The sequence below is a fragment of the Apteryx rowi genome, unplaced genomic scaffold, assembly GCF_003343035.1.
Source record: "Apteryx rowi isolate R43461 unplaced genomic scaffold, aptRow1 scaffold_447, whole genome shotgun sequence".
Taxonomy (NCBI): domain Eukaryota; kingdom Metazoa; phylum Chordata; class Aves; order Apterygiformes; family Apterygidae; genus Apteryx; species Apteryx rowi.
This window is the reverse complement of record NW_020450702.1, coordinates 638,349-665,381: the sequence shown is the minus strand read 5'-3', so window position 1 is coordinate 665,381 and position 27,033 is coordinate 638,349. Positions and strand designations below refer to the sequence as shown.

The 27,033-nt window shown below is 35.0% G+C and overlaps 1 protein-coding gene across 1 annotated transcript in view; it reads left to right on the top strand.

Annotated features, from left to right (window-relative positions):
* The first annotated feature begins 3,455 nt into the window (after positions 1-3,455).
* Positions 3,456-27,033, top strand: part of LOC112971537 (calmodulin-lysine N-methyltransferase-like) — a 91,638-nt gene continuing 68,060 nt past the window's right edge. The window contains exons 1-2 of the mRNA XM_026077074.1: positions 3,456-3,529; positions 17,990-18,170. Of these exons, the coding sequence (XP_025932859.1) occupies positions 18,140-18,170 (31 nt within the window). The 5' untranslated portion in view covers positions 3,456-3,529; positions 17,990-18,139. The remainder of the gene's footprint in view (positions 3,530-17,989; positions 18,171-27,033) is intronic.

The window sequence follows — 27,033 nt, the reverse complement described above, 5'->3', positions numbered from 1 at the left end:
TGTTTCAGAATGTGACAGTTAACAGACTTCTTCATCACACTGTCACTGAATCAGCAAGAGCTGATGCCATTTGGACTTGGAAAGGACTTGTTTACTGTAAGTCTATCATGGAAGAGCTGATTACAGAAAATAATCTTGTTCATTCAGTTCAGATTAAATGGGAAGATAAAGTAATTCTGTTTCTAAGTCACTGATTTAAAAATGCAAACTTGGATAAACAGAGAGCTATTTAATGAAGTCAGTTGGGACTTGAGAGTAGAGAAGCTGTGGAATTTTTTTAGGTTAAACTTGCAAAACCTATTTGGAATTCGTAGCACAAATCAAGGCAAAAATAGTAGAAGCTTGATGCGGCTTTCAGAAGTGCTATGCTTCTGAATATGAGGGCAAAAAACAGTTGTAGATAACTAATATAATGATAAATTTCAGTCCAGATCTTTACTGAAGGGAAATTCAAAGAGCTGTGTTATTCAAGACCAGATATGTTCCATCACAGAATTCTTGAAAGAAGTGACACATTATGTTGGAGGCTTGGCCACAGTAATTTAAACAAATCTACAAAGTTACCAGGTGGTAGTTATGATTGGAGAATAGCAAATACAGTAATTATATTTGAGAAATATCTGAGCAGTTACAGACCCACTAGCCAATTTGCCATGATGCAAAAAAGACAGTCTTATGAATTCATAACTAATAAAAGATAGGAAGCAAAGGACTGGAATAAAATGATTGGTTTTCACAGTGAGGGGGAATACTAGCAGAATCCACTAAAAATGAGTTCTAGGAACTGTACTGTCATGAGTGGGAACTCAAGGTCTTGAATGATTGTTTGTAAAATGGCATTAAATTAAATGGATAAAATTAAATATCAATAAATATATAGGATCATCCATGGAAAATACAACCCTGAGTATGTATACATGTAGGCAGGCTCTAAAATAACTAATAGAAGAAAAGAATTTGAAGTAGTTATCGCTATCATCAACACAGTGCTTGGTGGTGTTGGAAAGAGTAAACAGAATGCTAGGTATCAAAGAAATGGTCATTGTACCACTGTACAATGCATGATAATGTATGTCTTTAGTATTTCATAGAGTCTGGTTCTCAGAAGGTGTGTAACAGGACTAGAAAAGGTATAGAGAATAAAAACATGAATGGCCGGAGTAACAGGACAGTTTCGATTTGGTGTGAGAGCAGATTGAGTTGGATCCCACAGTTAGGAAAAGAACTGATAGGGTGTGGTGTGGGAATGTAAAATCATGGATGGCAGGGAAAGGATGAATAGGAGGCGCTTTCACTTCTTGTCACTCAAAGTAGGGAGACATCCCTAATGAAACCAGCAGGCAACAGAGAGTGAAGCTGTGGAATTTATTGACGTAAGATATTTTTGAAGCCTGAAAGCATATATTGATTCAGAAAGTGATAGACAAATTCATAGAAGAAAATTCCATCAGGAATCATTAATTAAAGATCTGAAGGCAAACTGTAGATCAGAAAATCCCTCTGCCAGATTGTTAGAATTTTGGCCTTGTGTAGGAATGAACATCAGTGTATACTTGTTCCATTTTTGTACTCCTTCATTTGTATCAACTATGGACGAGTATCACAGACTAGATAAGTCTTGGATCTTTGGTCTGACCTAGGCCAGATGTTCTTTTGTATATTATATATGTATGTTGTTATTTATAAGAGAGGTCTGGAATGATATGACAGACGACTTCTTATGCTGTAAACCCATGTTTCACATAACGATCATGTGCGTGTGTGTGGGGAGTCATAGAAATTTGTTCCTTTAATATCAGATTTAAATTTTGTTATCTCTCAATTTCATTGCATGTCCTTTTGTTCTCGTATTACTAGGAATGATGAATAGAAGCTTATGATAAACATTATCTGTATCACTCATTATATTGTGTGCTTTCATCAAGTAACTGCTTATTTCTCTCATCTCTCAAATACATACTCTTAAACTTTTCACTCTCTCTTTATGAGAGAGGTTTTTATGTTTCTGATATTTCTTATTGTCCCATCCTAACCTGCTCTAATAATTTTAATTAAATGTTTACAAATACAAAATTCGCAAACAGAAACTTTGAGAACATTATTAGGATAGGTAACCTTAATCTAAGACAAAAGAAGTTACGTAGGACAATTTAACTTACACTCTCTCAAGAACACATGGCTCTAGGGCAATTATTTATAATATTGTAGCTCATGAAAGTCTCCATGAGAAAACTGTGCAAAGGAGTGTGTCTCCAAATATACAAGATAAAGAAAACTCACAAAAAAGTTTTAGATTGAAGCCTTCTCAATAGGAAGGTATCAGTGGAGGTGAAAAAGGGAGCTTGTGCAAGTAGAAACCCTGACTTGCATATACCAAAGTGGGTATATTGGGGCTGTTAAAAAATTGGAACAGTTTTGTGCCTGAGCCTTCTCTTAAAACAGAATAGGAAAAATCACATGATTTTATGGGATTTTACTGTGATCATAACAGAGGTCAAAATCAGAACAATAGCTATGTTAGGTCATAAAAAGAACTCCCAACAATGAGTGTTTCCTTCAACATATCTGTGTCTTGGCTACCACAAAAATATCAATTTTGAAAGCATTGTTTTAATTTTTAATAATTTATTTCAGTGAATCAAAGAAAGACAAATTCTGCTTCTAGTTAAACTGATAAAAAAAAAAAGTTCCTGAGTAACTGAATTGTCTACCCTGAAGATATCCAGCCTTTGCACTAGCATAAATGATTGCATGAATTGGCCACATAGTAGTCTGTCTGGAAAACAAAGCATACAGTGATCTATAAAATAATTTCTGATATTTGCTTATTTAAACTATATGGAAGCTTTACTTAAAATGGGTCTAAATGTGGTGCTACACTGAACCAACTTTCCAGTGAGATGGGGAAGCTCTGATGTCTTTCTTTGGTTCTGTCTTATACTGAGATGGAATCAATTAGACAACCATGGGCATCAGACTAGATCAAATTCCTTATGTAACTGCACAGGATCAAACTTTGTGTGAGTCAGTTTATGGCCCTGTTCCTGACTCTTTTTCTCCCCAATCCCACTGCCGGCAGGAATTGCATGTAGCAGGACTGTTTAAGGAATACTTGCAGAGCTGCTGGTGTTACACTGAGAGAATTTTCCCACTGCTGGAATTAGAACTTTGAAGAGCCTTTTAAATGTAAAATATTAAGAAACTAGAAACAGGATGAGGATTTCATCTCAAACCAATTTTAAGTGGCACACTTCACTATATTGTGATCGTTTCCCCTGTCATTTTCCATRATATGTGCCTACCAAATGGCAATGGTTTTTGAAAGCTTTATATTGACTAAGCAGTTTTTGGAATGGCTTAAAGGAAAACCTATATTGTTGCTGAGGGTTTCTTTTTCTTTTTTCTTTTTGCCTCCTAGATGGTTTGGATTTATTGTTCCCCAGTCATTTCATTAAGGAACTGTAGTACTTCTGTGTTGTGGAGCAAGATTTTTCTAGCTGTTTATGGAAAGGCCTGTTGCTGCGCTCAAGTAAGGTTCTGGGAGTTAGAACATTTCTTCCATGTAAAAACAGACCAACCTAAATTCAGAGGCAGAACCCTGTTAGAAAAGAGAGAGGGTTTTGAGTCTCTGGGGACAAAAGCTCAATTAGTTTGTGTGAGACACTGGAAGAAATTGGGATAGATAGCAAAATCTACCTGTGTATCTACTATCTAGTAAAGAAGGGATGGGACTGAGACTGGGACAAGAGCTTTGCCAGGAGGACAAATCATGGACTGTTGTCTCAGAATATTAAACAGAACTTAGGGTGCCTGATTTTCAGTATCCCTCTGCTCTCAGCTAATATCTCAAACCAGCTAGCCGAGAACTTAACTACAATTATGGACTTTTTTGTTACAGTGGCAATAGTCTATGTTGTGAACCTAAAAATCTTATCTTTCAATTTTTTTATATTTTATTTTTTTGGACAACTTGTGAGTTTACACAATCTAGTCTTCAAAAGTTGAAATATGTTACAATCCCATTTGCTTGTGGGGCAAGCATTAACACAACATTTTAGGTATACATATTTGAGTATTATTTTTATTCTCTCATTCAGTGTACATGCTGACAGAAATCAGTGAATGATCAGCTATTCATGTTTTGTGTTATTCTTATTGGTCAATATGTGACCCACATGTGGTGCTCACATTCAGTCATTACATTGAATTCAAAACTATTAATTTCTCCATAGGCTTTCTTTCCATTGTAGCTATCATTAGCATCTGAATGCCTCACAAACCGTAATTAATTTATTTTCACAAAGCCCCTGTGAGGTGAGATGACATTATTAAAAGAGGAATAAGCCACAGAGAAAAGTGCCAGCTATGTTTTGAATGCCCAAGTTGACATGTGTGTGTGGTTTTTTTAGGCTATTTAGCATTCCACAACACCTTATTTGTTCTTTGAATAGCTTCCTCTTATTTAGTTACAAGTGCCTAGCAACTCTGCAAATCAGGCCACAGATAGGTACTCTAAGAATAACAGTTATTCATTATGAAGCAGTACATTAATTAATATCATTTACACATAACCACACAGGCACTGATACCATCCAGTGTTCAAAAATGGCATCCAGCTGCCTTAACCTCCCATTTCACATAATAGTTTCCTTCATCAGTAACTACACACCCTCAAACTTCTGTGAAAGGAGATCCCATGGATATTAGTGGTCTTCTGTACAGAACTTTGACCTTGTGCAGTCCCCAGGGCACAAATTAATTTCCCAGTGTTGTGATGTGTCAGATTCCTGACATAATTCTGGCCTTCCAAAATAGAAACAATAGAAACAAAATAGAACACTGATTAATTAACAGCATGAAAATGGCACGGGTTCAGCTGATAAATACCACCAGTCTCTCAAAGACCAAAAGCCACACAGGCCAGTTATGGCCACTAGAAATAGAAGTGTGGGATAGAAAACCTTGGTGCAACAGGAAGAGTCCTACAGATCTTTTGTTTCTCTCCTATATCAGTCTTCAGATGCCTGTAACTCCTTCCCTCTTGGATAATGAAAGGGTCTTTCACAACAAGAAGTATGATTTTTTTGGTGTAGGCTGCTTGCAATTTGGGTAGATGGAACAGGTTAAGGGTATCTGGTATCTCTTGGTGAAAGCCCAGCAGACGAGGTCCAGTTGAGTGCACCCTCTGAATTGACATGTAATAGACAAGAGTTACTGAGCCGAACTTTCTATGTAGTATTTGTTAATATATATGTGATTTAGGATAGTCTGTATACAATGAACACATTTTATTATATCAGGTATAATAAAAGCATTTATGTTAATTATCTTTTGTAGAACTAGTAACAAGAAGACATGAATGTATCTCAAACAGCTTCTTTTTCTACAAGAGACTTTTCTCAGCTGAAGTAATCAACAGATTGTTTTGATTATTACTTGCCTGTATCTGTGACTTACCTTTTGGGTTTTGGTGTTTTGGGTTGGGTTTGCTGGTGTTCTTTTTGCTGCTCAAATTACTTACTCTGTGTGATTGGATTTTTTTTGAAAGCACAATCCTGTGGTGGTTTTCCACCCATGCCCCAGGCACTGTCCTTAGGAGAGTGCATTTAGTGTTTGTGGATGGGCAAGCCTGACAGCTTGGGGCCTGTAGTCTCCTTACTAAATTGGTGTCTTAACTGACAACAAAGTAATGTAATGTGCTGTATGATACTTTCCTGATGGGCCCGTTGGAAAGGAAGAAGGAGAGAAGCCTTGCAATACTGCAGAAGCAGTTTACTCTTTATGGACAGTCGTTACTTGATCTTGCTGATGTTCCCAGTAAGGGATTTATTTATGATAATTGTTTTCTGTCTGATAGTATAAGCTAGTCAATTCATACTTTTTTTCAGATACTGAGGTGGCTTTATTGAACATGTAATTCTTGTTTTATATTTCTCTTGCCTGGGGTTCTATAGACTAGGATTTACCTTCTTAGAAAGTAATAACTAATGAAAGTGTAAACCCCATCCAAATCTCTTCCACAATCACTTGTTGGTTGGTTGGTTGGTTGGGTTTTTTTAATAATTCATAGAAGTTAGGGACATGTATTTATTCAATTTTAGTTAAAGGTACAGATCTATATCTCCTAGCTGCTTTGAAATGTCAACCTCTAGCTTTTTTTTTTTTTCTTCTTCCTTAAACTAATACATGAAGGACACTAGGTTAAACAAAGCATGATATTCAAAAGATATTATACTGCTTACCTTGTGCATCTTGAATTTACTGCTTTGAGGCGTGCAGTGATTTTCTGGAAGATTGATAACCCCTTCCAAAGCAGGCACTGAAGGTTCAGTCAGTCAAATGTATTTATATGTGATTTCTCCTTCAGAGATTTACTAACAAATACTAGACCTTTAATTACATGTTTTGTTTACCATTATGCTTCCCCTGTTTTCTGTAAAACATCTAGGTAAGGTATCTTAACTAATAGTTCATATTAAGAATGAATCTAACACAGAAAATGACAGTATATAAGTAACCTAATCTGGAAATTCTATGCTGTCTGCAACACAACAGAAATACTTACTTTTTACAGCAGTACTCCCCATAAAATAAACCAAATGGAAATTTATCATTATATATAATTCTGAAATAATTCTTAATTTATAAAATTTGATTTCAAATATTTCCATAGTTCTGGCTTTCAAGTGCAGAACGTATGAATTATTTAAAAAGAACAAATGAATAAAGGTGTGCTCATTGGTCTGTATGCAGTTAATTCGCTGACAGTTTTTCCTTTTGTGGCTTTGTAAAGCACTCCTTGGTCACAGCCTCTGGTATAGTGGATCAACAGTTCAAGAAAATTTCTCACACAAAAGGGTGGATGTTTATACTTCAATTTTTAAATTGTATTTCCTGGTAACATGAATATTTGTGTTCTGCCATAAAAGAATAGGGAGAAACAAATTTGATTATTGGACTGTCACTAGAATAGAATTGTATGTGATTAGCAGGCAGAAAATTTTTTTAAAAAGGAGGTGGCATATACACAGAAGGCCTTTTGGACAGTGTAGAAAATAACCGAGTCTAAGAAAAACAATGACTCTAAGTTTAATAAAAGCACTGTACTATAGCTAAAATGTTTCCTTTGATCTTGTTTTGTCTTTTTGGCATGTAATATTAATATATACTTGTAAAGTTAAACTCATTTTAATGGATGAATTTTTATTTAAAAGTAAAAAAAGATGTTCTATGCTTCAAGCAGCAGGTGTGTTTTTAATCTTTAATAGGTTACCTTCCTCAGTGCAAGTAGGCAAGCTGTTATTGATCAAAGAGGTTTTGTTGGGTAGCTCTCAGATTATTGAGTGACAAACTTTATTGAATTTGACTTAACAGAAGTCAGAAGACAGCTGAAGCATAAGCGCTTGCACTACCATCAGAGTCATTTTACGACAGCCAGGGAGCAAAGCTCAGAGATGGATACTGAGCTCTTTGCTGGCCCTTGGAGATTAACTGAACAGCCTTCCTACCAATTCCCAAGCCTGTCAGCAGAACCAATTAGATTTTCAACCAGTAGACAAGAAGGGTGGCACTTGGGGACCTTTTTGCTTTAGGTCGAAGGCTTTTCAGACTACGATGAGATGACATTGATGATGACACGTTGAGCATTGGTTGGTTTTAAGACAAGTTAAATTAGCAGTCTTGAAATGATTCCAACTGTCTCCTGACTTCTCACTGTTGCCATATTCAGTGGTTCCTGTCAGGAGCAGGTTGATGACTTAATAGTCTTTCTTGAGTGGATTTGAGCACTTTGGCTGTGTGTTTATGTGTAGTTGTCATGCTTAAAATATTCATATAAAGGTTTGAAATATTTATTTGAAGGAGCCTTCTGCAGAGTTCAGCGGTACGGCAGCTCAGTGATTCTGCCTACTTTTTTTTTTCCTATTCTGAGCAGTTGTTGCTAAAAACTGTCTTTAACTATATTTGATCTGTAAAAAGTGACATTGTTTCTTGTGGCTATTGATAACATGAAGCACTTAGGACGTTTAACAATTTATTCCATGTTTGATTCCAAAGCTCCAAAGGGCAAGTTCCAATTCCACCTGTACAAGCATTACAATGGTTCTGAGACCATGGCAGATTAGGAAAGGTGTATTGAGCTTGTACAGTCTTGTAAGCATTTTGTAATCTTTGATCCTAATCAAAATGGGTTGTGATAGATATGGAAGAAGGGAAAGAGGGGAGAGGGTTAGGAATTAAGATGAAGTCTACAACTATTAAATTGCCTTAGGCTATTGAAGCAAGTGAGCAGGATATCACGAAGAAGCTGTTCTTTTGAAAGTATGTGATGCTTTAAAAACATTTGGCTCTAGTGCATTGACTGCTAGCCTGTTGTAGAAGGAGCTGAAGAAATTTAAGTTAATAAGCTAGCTGTCTTTAAATTTGTACCTTAATGTAAGCAAAATCCTAATGATAACTACAAATAGAGTTGATACTGTCAACATATAGGTGAAAAAATTATCATGCCTGCAACTTTTAATATTTTTAATTTTAAATACTCATCATTGAAAGGCTATGGTTAGTATTTTTGTTTCTGAATACCTAAGGTTAAACTCCTACATCCAAATCCATGTTTATTCACCAGATTAGGTTCTTACCTGTATTTAGAAGCATAATGTCAAGCATTCATTTTGAAAATGTTTCTGCTATTGCTTTGAATTTCAAATTCTCAACTACTTTTTTCTGTCAGTAAGAATTCTTTATCTTTCTAAATGATGGTAACTTCAGAAAAATAAATAGATGAGCAAATACCTGTAGTTTTGAGAGAGTATTCTAAAAACCACTGGCAGGATATTGCACAGGAGGTTGACTGTCATTTAGAAGTATAGAATCTAATACTCTAAGCAACAATATTATTTTTACATGAGAAATATTTCTGTTTGTCCTAACACCAAAAAGTGATCATATCCAGATGAGAAAAAAACCTAACTAAGGGTGTAAAGGTGATTTGTTATACCTCTACCTACCATGGTAAAAATAAATTTTAAAAGAGTATTGCCTGTTTCTGAGTGATAAAATTTACAGTTAGCATTGTCCTAATCTGATATTTGAAATACTTTATACCCTGCTTTAATGAGCATTAACTACAAATTTGATGTGACTGTAAGCAGAGGCAGGCAGTCCATAATGAGTATAGTGTTGAAAATCAGTGACTTGCAGTGGTCGTGGGGCAAAGTTTTTGTGCTCTAGTTTTCCTGTTTTAAACAAGTGTTAATGAGTTGAAAGTTTGTAAAATGAAAGATGATGTGAAGATTATTTATCTAATATGCATTAAGAGTTCTACATGTGAAAGATATTACCCAGTTTATCAGAGAAATGACAGCTATTACTGAAAATAATAAATATTTTGTGGAGATTTTGGCCGCCAGAGAAAGAGCAAGGGGTAGTCTTTCAGATTGCTTCGGTCACTTCCATGAAAGCATTTAAAAATTGTTTTATGGAGGCTGGGTATAACCCTTTATTTCCTCTCAGGTCAGTCAGTTTAGGATACAGTAGAATGGTATTTTTAATAAAAGCAGTGATTTGAACATGTGCAGTGCTGCATCCTGGACCAGTTCAAGTATTTATGAGGCCAGAATGCTAGCTATAGATAATGATATTGTACATACATAACATTCAACAAGCATTATTATCTCCAGATTATGAGCAAGGGAAATGGGATGAGAGAAGTGAATTGGCTGAGCCAGTGCCACCTACCAGTGACAGTGCTACAAATAATGGGTTATTCTTCTGACTGTTATTCTGGCGCTCTGCTTATTGGACCATGCTGCCTTCCAGTGTATCTGCATTTTCATGGAACTTTTGTGATCAATTAGTTTGACATCCTATTTAAGACTCTAAGACTGTGGGAATTTACTGACTTAGTTCTCACTTTGAAGAAGAACAAAATATCTTCAAAAATATTTATGAAGTTTTTTTCCGTAAGGAGAAGTCACCAAAATACTTCGCAGTTATTGTCTCATTATTGACAAATTCAGATTTGAATTTTTTGTTTGTTAGTTTCAGCTTCCAGATAATGAATCTTGTTAAAACTTTGCCTTTTCAACTGGGACCTCTATGATCAGTTTTTTCCTTATGTGGGTCCTTGCCCATTCTTAATGGTTTCCTTTTTCACCTTCTGTTTGATAAACAAAATTAATAGGTCTCCTTACACATTTCTCTTTAAACAGTTCTTTAATACATTTTATAGTTCTTCTCTGAAACTTCATAAATTGTAGACATCAGCGCTGACGCTAACATTTAGTAGCAGCCATATTAGCTAGGGGGGTAATGTAACATCTTTATTTGTGAGCAGTATTCTCTGCTGTGCATTCAAGTAGTACACCAACCCTTCGGTGAACTGATTCTCCCATCCCAGAGGTATTAATAGCATTGTTTGCTCTTAGATGTGTGGTTTTACATTTGGCTGTATTGAACCRCAAATTGCTTCCATGCATTCAGATTATCAAGAAATCCAGACCACACAGTACCATTGTCCTGTCTTCTTCAGTATTATCCTCTACATCAGCTTTTATGTTATCTGCAAATTGTACTTGTAATGATTTTGTGTTTCCAATGAAGACGTTAGATGACATAAGGTCAAAAACGTGCCCCACCAGGATCTCAGTAGAAATGTATGTTCTTAATGGTAATTTTCATTTTGAGCATTTTGAGACCTCAGTAGTAGCTGAATTTACTACATGTTGTTTGTGCCATGCTGAATTTTTGTCAGTGTAATTTTACAATCAAAATATTGGTTGCTTTACAGAATCTTATATCATCAGCACGGTCTTTATCAACCAGACTCACAGACTTTTCAAAAAAGATTGAAAAGATCTATCCTGCATTAAACCTATATTGACTGGCATTAATTATATTGTCCTCCTTTAACTCCTTATTAATCAAAATCTTGTAGTAGCCTTTCCAGTATTTTATTGAGGACCAGTGTCAGGTTGTCAGAGCAACCTGGGTTATCTTGTTTGTCGTTTGTTAAATATTGGTATAGTATTGTTTTTAATCCAATCCATTTTGGAACTTCTCCATAATTCTGCGATATGCTGAAAATCAGCATTATTGATGCAAAGAACTGCTGGGCTATTATAAAACTTGTAGCTGCAAGTTAGTATAGTATATACTGATTGAAATATATCTGACTGTAGTAGCTGTTGTTCAATATCTTCCAGAGATACTGTTGAACAGGAAGTATATCCTGATTGCTTGATCATAGTAGGCTTTATTTCCTAAATGCAGAAAATAAATATCTATTGAAATTTTCAACCTCTTCTGCATGATTCATGATAGGTACAATTTATAGGTTCTCTGTTGTTCCTACTATGCCTTGAAATTCATTTAAATTATCCTTGTAGCTTCTAGCATTTGATTTCTTCTTGCATCCATTTGCTTCTCACAAAAACTTCATACAATTCCTAGCTTCAGTATCTTCTTATTAGAATTTTATTCTAATTAGATTTTTGTTTTATTTTCCTTGCTGTTTAATTATTTTTTTATCCAATGTAGATTTTTTTCCCTAGATTTGGAAGAATGATTTTATAGGCATTAAAAAAATTCTTAAACAGTTTTCATTTTGCGTGAGCATTTCTGTGTTCAGTTTCTTTCCTCAATCTGATTAAGCTTAGAATTGTTTTCACCATGTGAAATTGGTCTTTTAAAAACATGAAATATCTATATGAATTTGAGTTGTATGCCATCTTTTTTGCAAGAAATGTGTTGACTCATGATAGCTTGACTCTAAATTGCCTCTGATTTTTAGTTCCACAATCTCTCTTTATCTTTCAAGATGAGGTTTAATGTGTCATTTCCCTGTGTTGACTCTCTTAATGATTTTTCAATTAAGACATTCTTATGTGGTTTTAGAAATTCCATGAATGTTTTAGAACTAGCAGTTTAATACTGTTGACATATGTCACATGGTGTCAATCCCTTATGATAAAACAGGGTTTTTCTCCCCGCTTCACATTAGCGGTAGGAGCTTATGGGGATTAGTCATCCTGCTCTCCAGTGTGACTTGGTTGTCTGTTGCACACAACAGCAAGGACCCCATTAGGACTTTGATTCATACTACTTACTGTCCTATACTATACATAAATAAGTAGCATTAGTCTGGAGTTTATGAAGAAACATACTTGAGCACTGTAACTCAAAGACAGTAGTTCAATAATACTATGCAGTCATATGGCTTTGATGAGAAAAAACTGTAGAGAGATTTAGTGGAGCCATATTTAACACTTTTAAAATACTGCAGTTTTAAAAATTGGAATAATTGGCTCACAGTTCAATAGGCAGAAGATAACAAAGGCTTTAGCCAACATTTAACAAACTTCTTGATCTAAAAACCCATAACTCTGTCGGGCAGGAAATTTGTTATAGAAAACAGAAAACATGAAAAATGCCAATCCACCACCAAGGCCGATGACCCTAATTAGAGAATTAYCACGTTCCAAAGAGGAAATGCCTGGCAAGTTGGCTGCCGCGCTTCACACAGCTCCCCTTTGCTCAGTCCTCCAAGAAGAGGAGGAAACATCTGAATAATTATGAATGTTTTCTGAGGACATGCGCAACGATATTTTGGAGTGCTGTGTGTGTAGGGGAAGAAGTAGGGAGGAGACCCGGTCATGGTAGGCGGAGCACTGCTGCCAGAAAAGAAGGCGGGGCTTTACAGCATTATAAWAGAGYAGGACRCGCTTCATTAAACGCCATTTTGCCACTCCTCATATTGGTGTCTGTGTGGTGATGGTCCGGGGCCTGGGGAGAAGGCCCCGTGCCTCCTCGRTAAGAACGAGAACGGTAACATGTGTGCTAACAGAAATGGCATCTGTACATGTGCAGATTTGGCACTGAAAACAGTGGACCAGGATTTTGCCTCAGGACTATGAAGCTCAGGCTCCAGCAGACAGGTTTGTTCAGTTCTGTGAAGTTATCACCAAAAAGAGAATTGTAAGGAAAAGAACTGACCGTGTTATGAGAAAAACACTGGAAGTTTAGAGATCATAGTATTCATCAACAGTACAGTAAAGATTATTATTTTTTCATTTGTGATGAGGGTTGAGACTGTATACCTTCTGGTCCTGACATTCCTGTCTATTTAAAGTTTTTTTTAATTGTGTGTATTAGTTTGTGTGTATTAGAGGAAAGAGGTTAATTGATATTAAATACGTACATTTCTTAAACCAGAGAGTATAACAGTATTATTCTGCATATTAACATCTTAGACCTGGAGCTTTGTTATGTGAAGGGATGAAGTAAAGACCAGTCTCATGTTGGCACCCTTCTTTGGTACACCTCAATTGCAAGTATGACCTTTCAACAATTTTTAATCTGTTTTAACACTTGTGACTAGTAACCAAAGCATTAGACAGCCAGTTGTGTTTTACTTGTTTTATCACTGTACTACAGTAGCAGTCAAGAAGAGGGAACTGACATGTTTATGGCCTGTGGCAAAAGCTAAGTAATTAGGAGAATCAGTATTGGATTACATCATCTTAAAGCAGATTTGTTGTGAGTGAACTAAGTTAACTTTCACACCCTGGATATCACAACAGTTTTAATCTTTTAGTAACATCTTGTGTAAAAATTAATCATCAGCTTGGCTGGATTATTTTTGACATCCAGGAGAACATTGTGAAAGCCCATTCTTATGCAGTTTGATATGTGGAGGACATGTCATAAATCTTCTTTTGAAACAATATACTTCCATTTTGCTTCTCTGTCTGCACAGTTTAATCACAGCAGTCTCAGCAAATGAGCATGGAACTCACATTGTGTGAATGTTATTAAAATACCTGTTACTTAAACATAGCACCGTGAATGTGGCAGGTACTTTTCAAACAGAGAAGAAAAACACTCCTTGACTCCAGGAACATTCAGCTTCAGAAGGCAGAGGAAGGGGTTACATCATATAGAAAGTTATTGATTTCCCTTGTTACATAGACATTTTGTTTTATTTTGAAAGTTAAACACACTGGTTTGTGTTTTTTCCTCTACTTTGGTGACTTTGTGCTGCATAGATGTATAAAATACAGCATAAATAAATGGCAGAAAGAATTTTGTCGATGGGGAAGTTCTTTACTGGAGTAAAAGTGATGGATGTCATCAAGGTGCCCATTCTGTCATCTCATATGCTCATATCAGGGACATACTACTAATTTGGCAGGCAAAACTTTGCTGTTCCACGTCTATCCTGCTTTGGGGCTGGATGGTTGCCCTGAATTCATGCCTGTGTGAGTTGGCATTAGCTCAGACTAACCGCTGAACTTATTGTCTAAGCCTGCTGATACAGCGTTAAATCTCTGAACAGAGAGGTACGCCTTTTAAATCAGTATTTCATATGAAAGTTTATTATATATTTATAGAAGAATTCTTGGTTGCACTCATGTTTTTATAGCATTTCACAAAAATGTAACGAAGTAAAATCGGAAAGGTTTATTTATGCATTTTTAGTATTAAGTAATCAAAATAACATGCAGTATGTATGTTAGAATATATATGGTACTTTGATGAAAAAGCAATTTTTCTGGTCACTGATAAAATGTGGACTATAATACCAGAACAAGAGCTTAAGATGAGAACCAGCATGGAATGATTAAGGTTATTTGCTGTTAGTGGCATAGCCTTCCATTCAGTGCACAGAAAAAATTGTGTCCTAAATAGAATTTTGTTCAAAGGCAACTAGCATTTTCTACTGTCTTAAATTAATACATGAAAATCATCCACCAATTAATAAATCTAAGAGATTACAGATAGACACTTTATTCTGTTTTCACATAAACATTAACTGTAAAGGAATTGTCAATACTTGTCACAAATGCCAAAAATATTGGCCAAATTGCAAAAAAGATAAGATTTTAAGCACAAGAGAAATTGCTGTAGTCTCCGCTCTTCCCAAAACAACGGGTATGCATGGAATTGCATATGTTTGCTAGAAGCAGTCTACCTGTTGGATTTTTGTTGGGCTTATCTGAGATAGTTTACCAGAAGATAATATAGGTGAGCAACTGATTGTGCATATCAAAGATTTTCTTAGTAGGACGTTAATGTCAGACAAAGGGCTTCAGCTTACCAGACATGAGTTTGAGTAATTTGAGTAGGCCTCTCATCCCTGTATGCTCAGTCCAAAGGTTGTGGAATACAATAGTAAAATGATAAAGTGACTATTGGAAAAAGGCCATGTATTCAGGCTCTGATCCGTACTTAAAACTATTAAATCAGAAAGATGACATTTATGAGGCAACAATTTGCAACGTTTTGACATTGTTTAAAAGAAGATTAAGAACTAGGATACGGAATGGTATTAGAGGAGCTAGATATTTGCAGATGTATAGAGAAGCAAGTATGGCAATGTGTAATTATCAACAGTTGTTATGGGGTCATTTCTTCATGAAACGGATGGAAGTTAAGGGTTGAAAACAGCTGTGGAGTCATGCAAGATGTACTTCAGTTACGTAAATTTGTCAAACATATTTGTGGGAAGAGTTTTTCTCTGTCAGAGACTTGGCATGAACTTGGAGTTGCACAAGATGAAGGGGGCAGGTGTTGTCATCTTCCCTGGAAGAAATAGTGAAGGAATAAGCACTAGAACATTGTCTGACTGAGACTTAAGTGAGGTGTCGAGGTAATTTCAAGGTCTAAAGATCATAACTTACAAATGTAAGTGTGTGGTAATACAGTAGATAGAGTCCTGCTGCCTGTGGGTAAGGAATGTGGGTGCATATGCAAAGTCTGTAGTCAGAGAAGCAAAGCAGAAAAGAAAAACAAGGAAACAGACTGCACAACAGCCTGCAGCATGAAGACCTAACTTCTGGGAATCAGCCTAGTTCTGAAGTCAGACTCAAACATATGGAGCCTGCATTTCTTTTTTATAGGGAGTGGTATATCCYACAAGGAAAAGCTGTTGAATGACAGCTCCTCCCTTCCTCTTCAGTTATAAACATTCCTCCCCACTAACATCACTCCAGTGTCTACTTTTGCATCAGGCKGGCCAGTGTATTTGTTCCAAAACAGGATGTTTTGTGAGCTTTCTGCCCTGAGCAAATTTCGCTGTGTCATCTTACTTTTGAAACAAGGTGACTTTAGCAAAGAGTGTTTCCTTCACTGTTGCTGGAGAATCACAGCAATTCATAATTAACTTGCAGACAACCAGGTCTTGTAAATGCTTTACAAGGAAGAAAWCACCAGCCTTTATTTCCTGCTATATTTCTTTTTAATGTCTGAAGTGAAGGTATTGTATGGTCATGATTCACTGAAAAAGAGACATAAATTCCCAAGTAAGGCTTTAAGACTTCTTTGACATGCACAGGTAGTAGTTGATCTTTCTAAGCAATCAAGTCATCTTTTAGGAAGTGTGATTTACTTATAAAACATCAATAGAATAGCAAATTGTTTTATTGTTTGATCACTGAAGGCATAAGTAGCCTGCAAGTCATTAGCCACAAAAGCAAGCAAGCAAGCCACATTCCTGACAACTGCTGTGCAAATGTGCTGGAGTGGGCAGAACTGGCATCTTTTTTGACTGCCATATAAAAACCTTATCACTATTTGCAGTTTTTCTATCTTAGCAGATTGTATTAATATCAGTTGTATTAGTACAATACAGAAGTGCTAGCTGATCACAGGTGTGATACAGCCACCTTATTTACTCAGGCTTATATAAAAAGGTGTTACTATTAAAGTATCACAAAGCTGTTCAAAAACACAAATATTTCTGGACCATATCAAGCTTATGTATGGCTAATGTGAAATTGATAAACAGAAAATGTAATACATTTTCTAGTGAATAAAGTGCCTCAAAGGCATATTTCTAAGCTTAAATCTTTTGAGGGAATGTAACTTTTCTATATTCAATTGTGATTTAAATAAGGAACAATTAAGTTGCCTACAAACTTCTTGCTCTAAGAATAAGTTCAGAAGTATCTAAATTCATTTAAATGGCCCTTTTCTAAAAGTGGCTGCTTCTGGAGCCTTTTTTTGTGCTGTGCCATGTGTTCACAAGGACTCTTTAATATCAGGAAGAGAAAGTTATTACAATTTGGGCAAGTCTGATGTATCGTCTTTGAGAGGAAAAATACCTTCACAGAGAATTACATTCAAATATGTGTCCAAGATCAGGAGTTTTGAAGATAAGGAGTATAAGAAGTCTTTCAGAGGATGGCTAGCCAAAGTGAGATCATCAGACTGTGTTCAACTTCTAAAGACAGAAGTTTTTGCACTTGAGAGACAACGTGCTGTCACAGCAACCTTGGATTCATAAGGTTCATACCCAGAGTCCATGTCAATGCCAGGGATATATTGGTCACATACTCTGTGACCAGAGTACTTGAATGAGTAGTTGTTCTCTTTGGCAACAAACATACTTTTCTGTGCCTCTTTAGCAGACTTGTTGCATCTGAAAACTAAATCACTGAAAAGTTACAAATCCCAAAACTGCACCATCCTGTCTCAGCCAAAAATTAATAAGTAATAACATTTAAGCAACATGTATTCAATGCAAAATTTCAGATATTTATAACTGACATCACTGAATATGTTCTTTTACTCTCTGAGATGCCTTGCTCAGGCTTTGTGGGTCACAGTTGAACTATCAGCACTTTTGTTATGTGGAAAGATATATCCATTTACTCTTGTAGCAGTTCTGTTGTGGTTGTAGTCTAACTAATACCCTCCCAAAGAAATCGGCTCTTATCTGCCGTCTCTCTGGAACTTGGAGAAGATATCATAGTCTGTAGGAAATAAGGTTAGAAATGAGCTCCAAAGGTCATCTAATCTATCCCTATTACTTCAATATCACCTCCAAGGAATATGGCAATAGCATCTCCTCCTTTCATATATTGTAATTCTTCCCTGGTTCATGACTTACTGTCATCAGAAAAAGCTTTTGAGAAATGTCTGTGTAATTATTCTTGGATTTTTTTTTTCAAAAGGGAAAAACAATGATTCTTATTATCTGTCTGTGACACAGGGAGGTGTTTTTGGATCACTTACTGATTTGACAGATCTAGTCTACTTCTGAAGAAGAACAATCTAAAGAGGGGAGGAAGTCCTAAGTAAATAACTTCTCAGGAATTTTTCATCAAAATATTCTGCACCAGAAATTGCAGGAGCGACAAAGATGGAATTCTTTGTGGGAAGTGTTAATTTTGGTGAGTTGTCTGTTTTGGAAGAAAGAGAAAGACTTCTGTTTGGTTTTGTTGTTATGTCAAAATGTCCCCTTTTAAAATTTTGAAAATTTCAAAATTTGGTATTCAAAACCAATCTTTACGTAGAATCTTAAGGTAACTTTATAAAAAAGCCTGAAGATTGAAATCACTGTGAAACATTTTAGAATACTTAAGTAAAACATTTTTTTTAGCTGAAAATGGTGGGGATTTTTCTTAAGATTGTCAGTATGTGACAATTTTAGACCAGGATCTAGATTGGAATGTTTTCTGTAATTTGGAAAATGTCCAAGGGCTGTGAAAGAATTTAAGATGGAAAAGATCATTGATATACTAGAGAACTCTAAAAAATATTTGTTGATTCCTAATGGTTCTGTCCAAATAATAAACTATCAAAATCATTTGTCATGCTGGCTATATATAATGCAAATCTAAATTTCAATAAGCTTTGATTTAGATGTCTCACATTAGGTATGTGCAACTTGAGATACCTTAGAAAGATTTGATTCTGAGAATTTATTGGGTAGCCATTCGTAAAGAAATATCTACTTTTATCCGTGTCAAGATATAGGCAGCTAAGGATTGAGATGCTTCTGAAAATTTAGTCCTTAAAGCAGAAGAGGATAAATAAGTAAAATATGCTTCAGTATGTGGAAGTGACGTTTTCAATTTCAAATATACACTTGGATGTTCTTTTCTTCAATTTTTTACCCTTATAGTTTCAGACTTAAAAGGATTAAGATCACTGTAGATCTATCTCAGTAAGAGATAAATATCCACAGAGCTTTGAAAATCTGATCCTACAGAGCCATGGTGTATCCCACTCTCATCTGTTTCTCTGATCTATTGACATATTACTGTTAGGTGGATCTGAAGTGATGGTAAGGTAATTCTTGAAACACTCCTAAGAAGTTATTTTGTCTGTAGTCCCTAGTGTGGGGTTTTTTTTTGGAAATTCGCAGAAAAAAATAATTGTAATAACTGTACCAAGAATGTGTAATTGACCTCCCTTTCTAGATCGGTCTGAAACCAGTATCTTAAATAAAAATGCTTCTTTTAACAGCTAAGTGTTACTGTTGCATACTGAAAAGCACAGCATATGAAAATTGCATGTTTTATTTTGTTGCTGTTTTGTATTAAAACTTCATGGCCTTTCTTTTCAAGTGGTTAAAATATTATCTTGCTATAATTCCATATTCAATAAGATTGAATGAAAAAGTTCTGTGGTGTCACTTTATACAATCAGCCTTTTAATCTTATTTCTTTCTTGGCAAGTAAATACAATTTCTAAATTTAATTGGTGTAATTATATGCACTGAACAACTTTACGTTGAGCTTCATGTCATATCACATTTTCCCCTTAGTACAGTCAATTTTAATTATATATAGTAATCTTTAAAAATTGTTGTTTGATCTCCTCCCTGATAGAAGAGTTGCCTCTTGTTGAACTCTCAGCCCTATCTCCTAGCATACTTTGTTATAAAACACTCTTTCCTGTGCTGGTATTTTTTTACCTACTTTGTATTAAAATGTGTTTTATTTTATTTATTAAAATACGTGTTTTATGATTTTATTTAGCGTTTATGTGTTTGAAAAGGGAACTTAATGAAAATTTTGTGCATACTAAAGAAACATGATTCTTGCTAGCACATAATAGCAATTGGTTAACTTAAGAAGTCTGTCCTAAGGCATAAGAAAACATTGATACTTCTGGTGTTTCTCTAATAAGTCAGGTACAGGACTCCTGAAGGGTACCTAGTTCCTAGGTAGGCAAGAGAGGTGTGTTTAGTATCTGTGCCACTATGATCCCGCTAGAACCTAGACAGATGGAGCAAAGTCAGCCTTCATCAGCTTCTGTCACAGAAGTTGTACAGCAAGGCTCTGTGGTATGTTTTGGTGATTTTGTGGAAAATACTATGTAAAAATAATATAATGAACAATATCTCTCTCAGATTGTAGTTGATTTCCAAATAGATCTTAAAAAATTAATTTCTTTCTCATCTCCCCCACGTTTTTTTACAATTTTATATTTGCATACCATAGTCTCTTTTCATATCTCTATTATGGAAGTTTTGGTGTTTGACACAAGCTTTTGGTCAGCATGATACTCACAGATTTCTTTTTTATTTCAGATGATGCATAATTAATTTTTGAAATTTTTTTAACAAAATTTCTTCTACCCATTTGTATTCCATTGCCTTTTTGAGAATATTTTATTTGATTTGTAGCTGAGCTAAATATTTAATAAGATGGCAGGTTTGTAGATCAAAAGCTTTTTCAAGTGCATAAAACTTAAAGCCCTCTCTCTTAAAATAGCACTGTTGGAGTTTTGTATTCTGTCTTATTACCTCTAACTTCAGGTTTGCACACTTTTTGTTTACAATGTTTCTGATAAATACTACATGTCTTTCCATAACTCACCTTAGATTCTGAAATGAGAGTGAATTTTTACATCATTAAAATTATGTATAAGCCCAACTGTGTATCACTGTTATTTCATTAAAGTCTTTAAAATGCACAGATGCTATTCGGATAGGATTTGTCTTCCAAAACCTATATATCTAATGGTTACTTACTTACTTAGAGTTAGCAAGAACATTTTCTTGCACAAAGAGCAAAGAATATATTGAACCATTTTATAGTCAATATACCACTTTAGTGTGTTAGTAGAGGAGCTTCTAAAGGTAATTCATTTTTAAGAGTGAAGTGTGTATGCAGTGCCACTGGTGTTATTTTGTTATGGGAACTATTGGAAATAGTAACCTACTCTGTGTAATATAAAAAAGTAACTACAATTGGTAAATGTTTGGATGCTGTTTCCTGGGGACAATTTTTGATCAGGGTTAAATGGATACATTAGGTTCCATTAAAACAATTGAAAATCTGTGAAATTTGAGTGGTTTTGACCTGAAGTTGTTTCATGAACTCCAGACTGAGTTTTCATACTGTAAATTAGGAATGTTTAAAAAATTTTCTCAGCAACATTGATGAAAAAGCACATCAGCCTTCAGGCTGCTCTCCTCTATTTTAGGTTGGTCTGATCAATCAATGTGTATCTGCTTCTGGTTCTTCAACAATAGGAAGCAGCTATGTTCCAATAAATTTAACTCATGATTCTTTTCTGCCTTTTATTCTGTCAGTTTGTCTGCAGCAGCAGCAGTGAAAGATCTTAAAACAATGGCAGGAGGAGGAGGAAATACCAGTGGTAATTCAATCTAATACAAAATGTTTCAAAGAAATTATATTAACCTCCCTCAGGTTTTTGATTGCAGGTATTTTAAGTACATTTTAAAGCAAATGATAGCAATATTTTAATCAGAACATCATTTTAACCTGTATTCTTGCAGGATTCGTCAGTCATTTGCTTTAGGAAGTGCTGCCTACAGAAAACAAAACAGACCAGCTCAAAATTGCCACACATTATTTGGGGCACAGAAATATTTGTTCAAGACTTTGGATGCAACTGTCGAGCAGTTTGAGTTAAAGAAGTGTAAACACTTGACTTCTAGGAATTTTAGTAGATTACTAAAAGATACAATTTTTTTACTCCAGATGATTTTAGGAACAGAATAATGCAGATTCCCTAAACTTTGTACTAAAATCTTGTGCACATGCYTTGCATAAAAGATTCCAAAGGCTTGAAAATGTTCTTTTGCTGTTATTCTTCAGAACTGAATTTTTCTCATTCAGCAAGATCTGATGAATAATGTTCTCCTATGGAGTATTCCATAGACAACTTCCTTCTTCCAAAATTGCTCCTATTGCTCTCAACGGGATTGAAGCCACAGTTGCTCTCAGCAAAGATGCACTTCTGCAAAATGACTAATGCTTGCCATTGTTTCCAGTATGAGTGGGACTGCTCCTAGATAGATTAATCATCCCTGAAGCATAGGAAACCCCCCAAAACTTTGGTTAGTTTAATAGTGACTATTTCAGAGGTGCAGGATTAAAATGATAATTAAAAATCAGTTTTATTTCCTCTAAGATTGCAAATACTGTTATGCAACAGTTGCATGGAGTTGTAAGAGGGGTAAAATTAAAAAGTTGTGATAGATATAGCTGAGAACAGCATTGCATTTCATCCTAACAATTTCTTGGTCTTGTAATCTTTTTTTAATTTTTATTTTTAATAGTTCAAACACATTCGTACTTTTTTCACCTTTCATTAGAGATATTTTCCATCATCATTAGTTTAATATAATTCTTATAAGGGAGTTGTTAAGAAACAATATAGCAAATTAGATACCAGTCTTAATTTTTCAGAAATGTAAAGAACAATATATTATATTCTACTAATATACCCCATACTCATTGAAATTATTGTAAAATAAATACAGAATGTAGCTCACTGACATGAATTAGTCATTATAAGTAAAATGAGGAGAATTTAACCCATATATTCTTTTTTTTTAACAATTATTTGATTATATTTTGAGTCACCAATATCTGTAGTTGATGGATGTTTCAGTTACTGCTGTGAGACTTAGGACTTAAAGTGGTCCTCTCTATTTTAGTCACTGATAGTAGAGTTTTTGATTTTTTTTTAAAATCTTTTTAAGTTTTACTGTATATCCAACAAATTGTGAGAACACAAAGCAGAGTGATCTTGACTTAAAATAATTAAGTAGTAGTTAATAGTAATGCTTATAATGGGAAAATACAATAGCAAGTAGAATATTACACTTTTTGCTATGTATATAGTACTGCTTTCAGATATCTGAAAATGGAACGTTTGCTTCTGCTTGATCTGTTGACGTCAAACTGTTTCTTGCTGGAGGCAGCAGTGCCAGTAGAGCATGTTCTGACCTTGTTTTCTTCTATTTTGCCCTTTTTCATGCCGTTTGTTAGCATAAACAGGAGATGCACATATTTTTAAATGACAATTACAAAATTAAGGTCATATATTCTTTTTTTTTTTAACCCTTTTTAAAAAGGGGTTTTTTTTAAACAGTATATTTTACTAATGAAACTTGCACTGAAAACTTAAAGCATATACAGTAATCTCAAAAAAGGAGTATGACATGATCACAAAAGAAGAAATTTAAGAGTTGTAAAGACAGGCAGTAAAGAAGGAATGCATGTATTCCCTGTCACTCTCACTAGTGTTACTCAATGGACTTTAATGAATCCTCCCCCAGGTTTTTAGTGATGAAAGAGCAGTTATATCCTGTCTAATTTGTTTGTTCACATTAGTGCTTTTATGATTTGAATAGCATAATATCAAATGTCTAGATGCATTGTTCAGTAACCTTAATATTTCATAGCCATAAACAGATAGCTCACTATCCATAATTTGATCATAAGTAAAAGAATAGCCATAAAGTTTTGAAACAGCTTCACCAAGGATTTTTACCTCCTAGATTTATTTATTGGAAGGGGTGGAATATCCCAAGCCAAAAGGTGTATTGTCTTTCCTGTGCAGGGATAAACTGAAAATCAACCAAAACAAAGAATAGAGGGATAAAGGGCAGAATACTGGTTTGTTCTGCAATCTAAGCTCTTTCAAAAAGATGAAAGTATTTGCTGCACTGACTGTAGCATAACTAAGTTTTGCATTTATTGGTGGGACAAAAAAAAAAGATGTTATGGATGCTAACGTTCAGCAGTAAAAAGCAGTGCTTAGGCAAAAAATTGTAAGGTTAAAGGGAGTGCCTTAGAGGCAGCATAGATTTTACCTAGAAGATACATAATCATTGATTTTAATAAAACATTCATACCACTGAGCAGAATGGAAGCAAGAATAAACAAATGCAACTAAATGGCAAGGAAGCTATTTCAACCATACGAAGTCCTTCAAACTTGTGAAGCTGACCCTATTAAAACCAGTAGCTAGGAACATGAATTGTAGCAGCCAGAAAGTAAACGGGGAACTGAAGAATCAAAATAAGTTTCTATGGACAAACTTATGTAAAATCAGATGGGAGAAAGTTTTTGAAAGACTAAATGGATCTGCTGGATCACCAGTGGTTAAAGGTAGCAATTAAGGCAGATTAAAATGTTGCTGAGAGGCTGAACAAAGATTAAGGTATTAAAACATAAAAATGTTAAAAAAACCACTAAGTCATTAAGCCTAGCTATATATCTTCAGGAATTTGAGCGAGGTTATGTGTGAAAGAATTAAACTGCTAACCAAAAAAAAAAATCTTTCTTTCAAAGCAATTGTAGTAGATTGGTGGATAGAAAATGTTTTACCTTAATTTAATCACAATCTCAGACCTCTCAGAGTGATCAGGAGTATTCCAGATGGAAGGGTTTACCTTTTTGCTTGATCAATTGGGTGAGTCAATAAGGAAAACAGAACAGACTAACACCTGGAAGATCACATTATGAGAGAGTCAAACCTTACGTGAGTTCCTGCAAGAAAAATTGTACATGACCATGTAGGACCATGTTTAATAAAGACTTTGTTATTGGTTTATTAAACCAATGAGCAAAGCATTGAAATAGATGAAATCAGGGTAAGAGGAACATATATAATAGCAGAGGATAATGCAAATCATATTGTATAACCTCTTATGTGATGCAGCCTCATTTGAATACCATGAACCATATATGATCACAGCCTCAGGGAACATATTCCAGAACTTGATGGTGGTCAGCCCATTGTCAAGAATAGTCACTGGTTAGGATACTTCTTTATGGAGAAAGCTGTGGAAAAGAGGATTGTCTGAAATTCTGTCCCTGAAAAGGAGATGAACTGGGGTGTGTTAAAAGAAATATATGTAAATAATAAAGTAGTTAATGAAAAGGCTAGATGAAGTACTGTCTGATAGCTTAAGAATAATCATGTTCTGTATCAGTGATGCTGAAACGTGAGAAAGGAAATACTTATTCAATTGTTCAATTTAAATGTAGAAATCATCACTGGAGCAATTGAGGCCTGGACTTAAGATTTAAGAAGAATTATGTTTCTTATAGTTCAGGATGACAGAACTGTTGGAATGATTAAAAGTCTTGTGATTCAAGGTGCAGCCAATCTTTCGTAAGTTAGACTTTATGGAGAATGGAGAGGATGAGCTTATCCTGTGTCAGGCACACGAGTTCCCCTGAAGTATTTAGTATGGGCCCGCAACAGTGACTGAAGACTGGACTCTCTGGACCTGCAGAACCTGCTGAACCAAAAGATCGATTCTCATGTTTCTGGAAAAAAATTAAACTCCCAGCTTTAGTTTTTTAAAATGTAAATTTATCCGCTAGTTGTGTCTTCCAGAGTGATTAAATCAATCTAACCTATTCCTAACCATCACAAGCTATACTCATCTATTGAAGATTTCAAGAGTTTAGATTTCTTGTTCACTAGTATTTTGCTCATAACTGATATGCAGTTTCGTCAGACCAAGACTCGGAAAGTGTTTTTCAAAATCCCCTTGAGCAGTTCRTCTACAAAGGGTCTAGTAATTATTCCCAATTCAAGGCACTCAAGTCTGCTCCAGAACTGTGAAGGCCCAAAGCTAAATCTGCCAACCTACATATATATATTAGAGAGAAAGTGGGAATTGATTGTAAATTGAAACATCTAACTTTGTGAAAAGACATCTCTAAAATAGATTGTTTTGAAAAACTGTGTAATCCTGATGCAAAATGCTTATTTTACTTTGAGTGATTTGCTATACACACACAAGTTGCTTATAAACAACACTGGTTATCATGAGGGTTTTTTTCCCCTACATGTTATGTGTGCCTGTTAATTTGAACATAGCAATGTTAAGATGGAATAATGTTCAAAAACTTTGCACGTGACAGTCACATATGTTGATTTATGCACTTTGAAGACATAACATGTCTCTTATGAGAGTATGATCTTTTTACACAAGGCCTTGCTAGAAAAAGCACTGAGTGTATCTGGCCTGGGAATTGAAGCATACAGCACAAAAGTAGAGGTCCTGTGTAAAAGCACAGTTTCCTATATAGGGCAGCTGCAGCCATACATAAATAGGTACAATAAACCAATAACAAACTCTTTATTAAACAAGCCTTTTCTATTTTATTCCGTACATGCATGCAGTGCTTAATGTGAAGACATTCTTTCTCTGAACCTGCAGAAGCCAGTACCTTGTCTGAAGCATGATATAGGATTATCTTATTTAACATTCATAGTTATGGACACAGTCATTGTATCAAAAAAATCTCTTTKTCTTATCTGCTTTAGATAGTTTTGGATATTTTGGATCCAGAAATATATGTAAATTTAGATCGGAGTTTTCCTGTTCAAGGCAATCTCCTGTGGATGCAAGCATGTGTATGTCATTTCAAAACCACGGTACAGTGTTTAATATCATGGGGTAAATTCACATGCGGTTTCACTGGAAATAATGCTCTCTTATGTTTATGTGTAGTTGAGGATCATTGTACTATTTAATAACACTATAGCTTGCTGCACTATTTTTGCAGGTCTTTACAGGTAATTCTATGTAGTATTTGCTTTCTTCTTCAATTGCATTCCTTTTTAAAATTACTAATCGTTATTTCAGTTTGAGCTTTTTCATTTAAGTTATAGTATTGAAATATTGCATACTATTCTCTCCAACATTCCATTACTTTGGAACATTGAATACCAAAAATAGTGATCTTTCTTTTAAAAGAATTGCAGGGTGATGGAAAAAGAAGGAAAGAAAAATTACTTTAGGTTTCCTGCCTTTGAAATCAATTCTGGTCATTTTAGCTGTTATTTTTGTTTGTAGTTTGCTTGTTACGTCATCTTCATTGCACTCAATGTAGATGAACTGAGTAAAGCAAATAGAGTTCTCTAGTTCTTGCCATGAGGTGGCTCATAATGACAGGTAGGTGACTCAGCTAATTTGCACAGTCACATAAAATTCAGAATGGATTGCTGTAGTATAACAATACA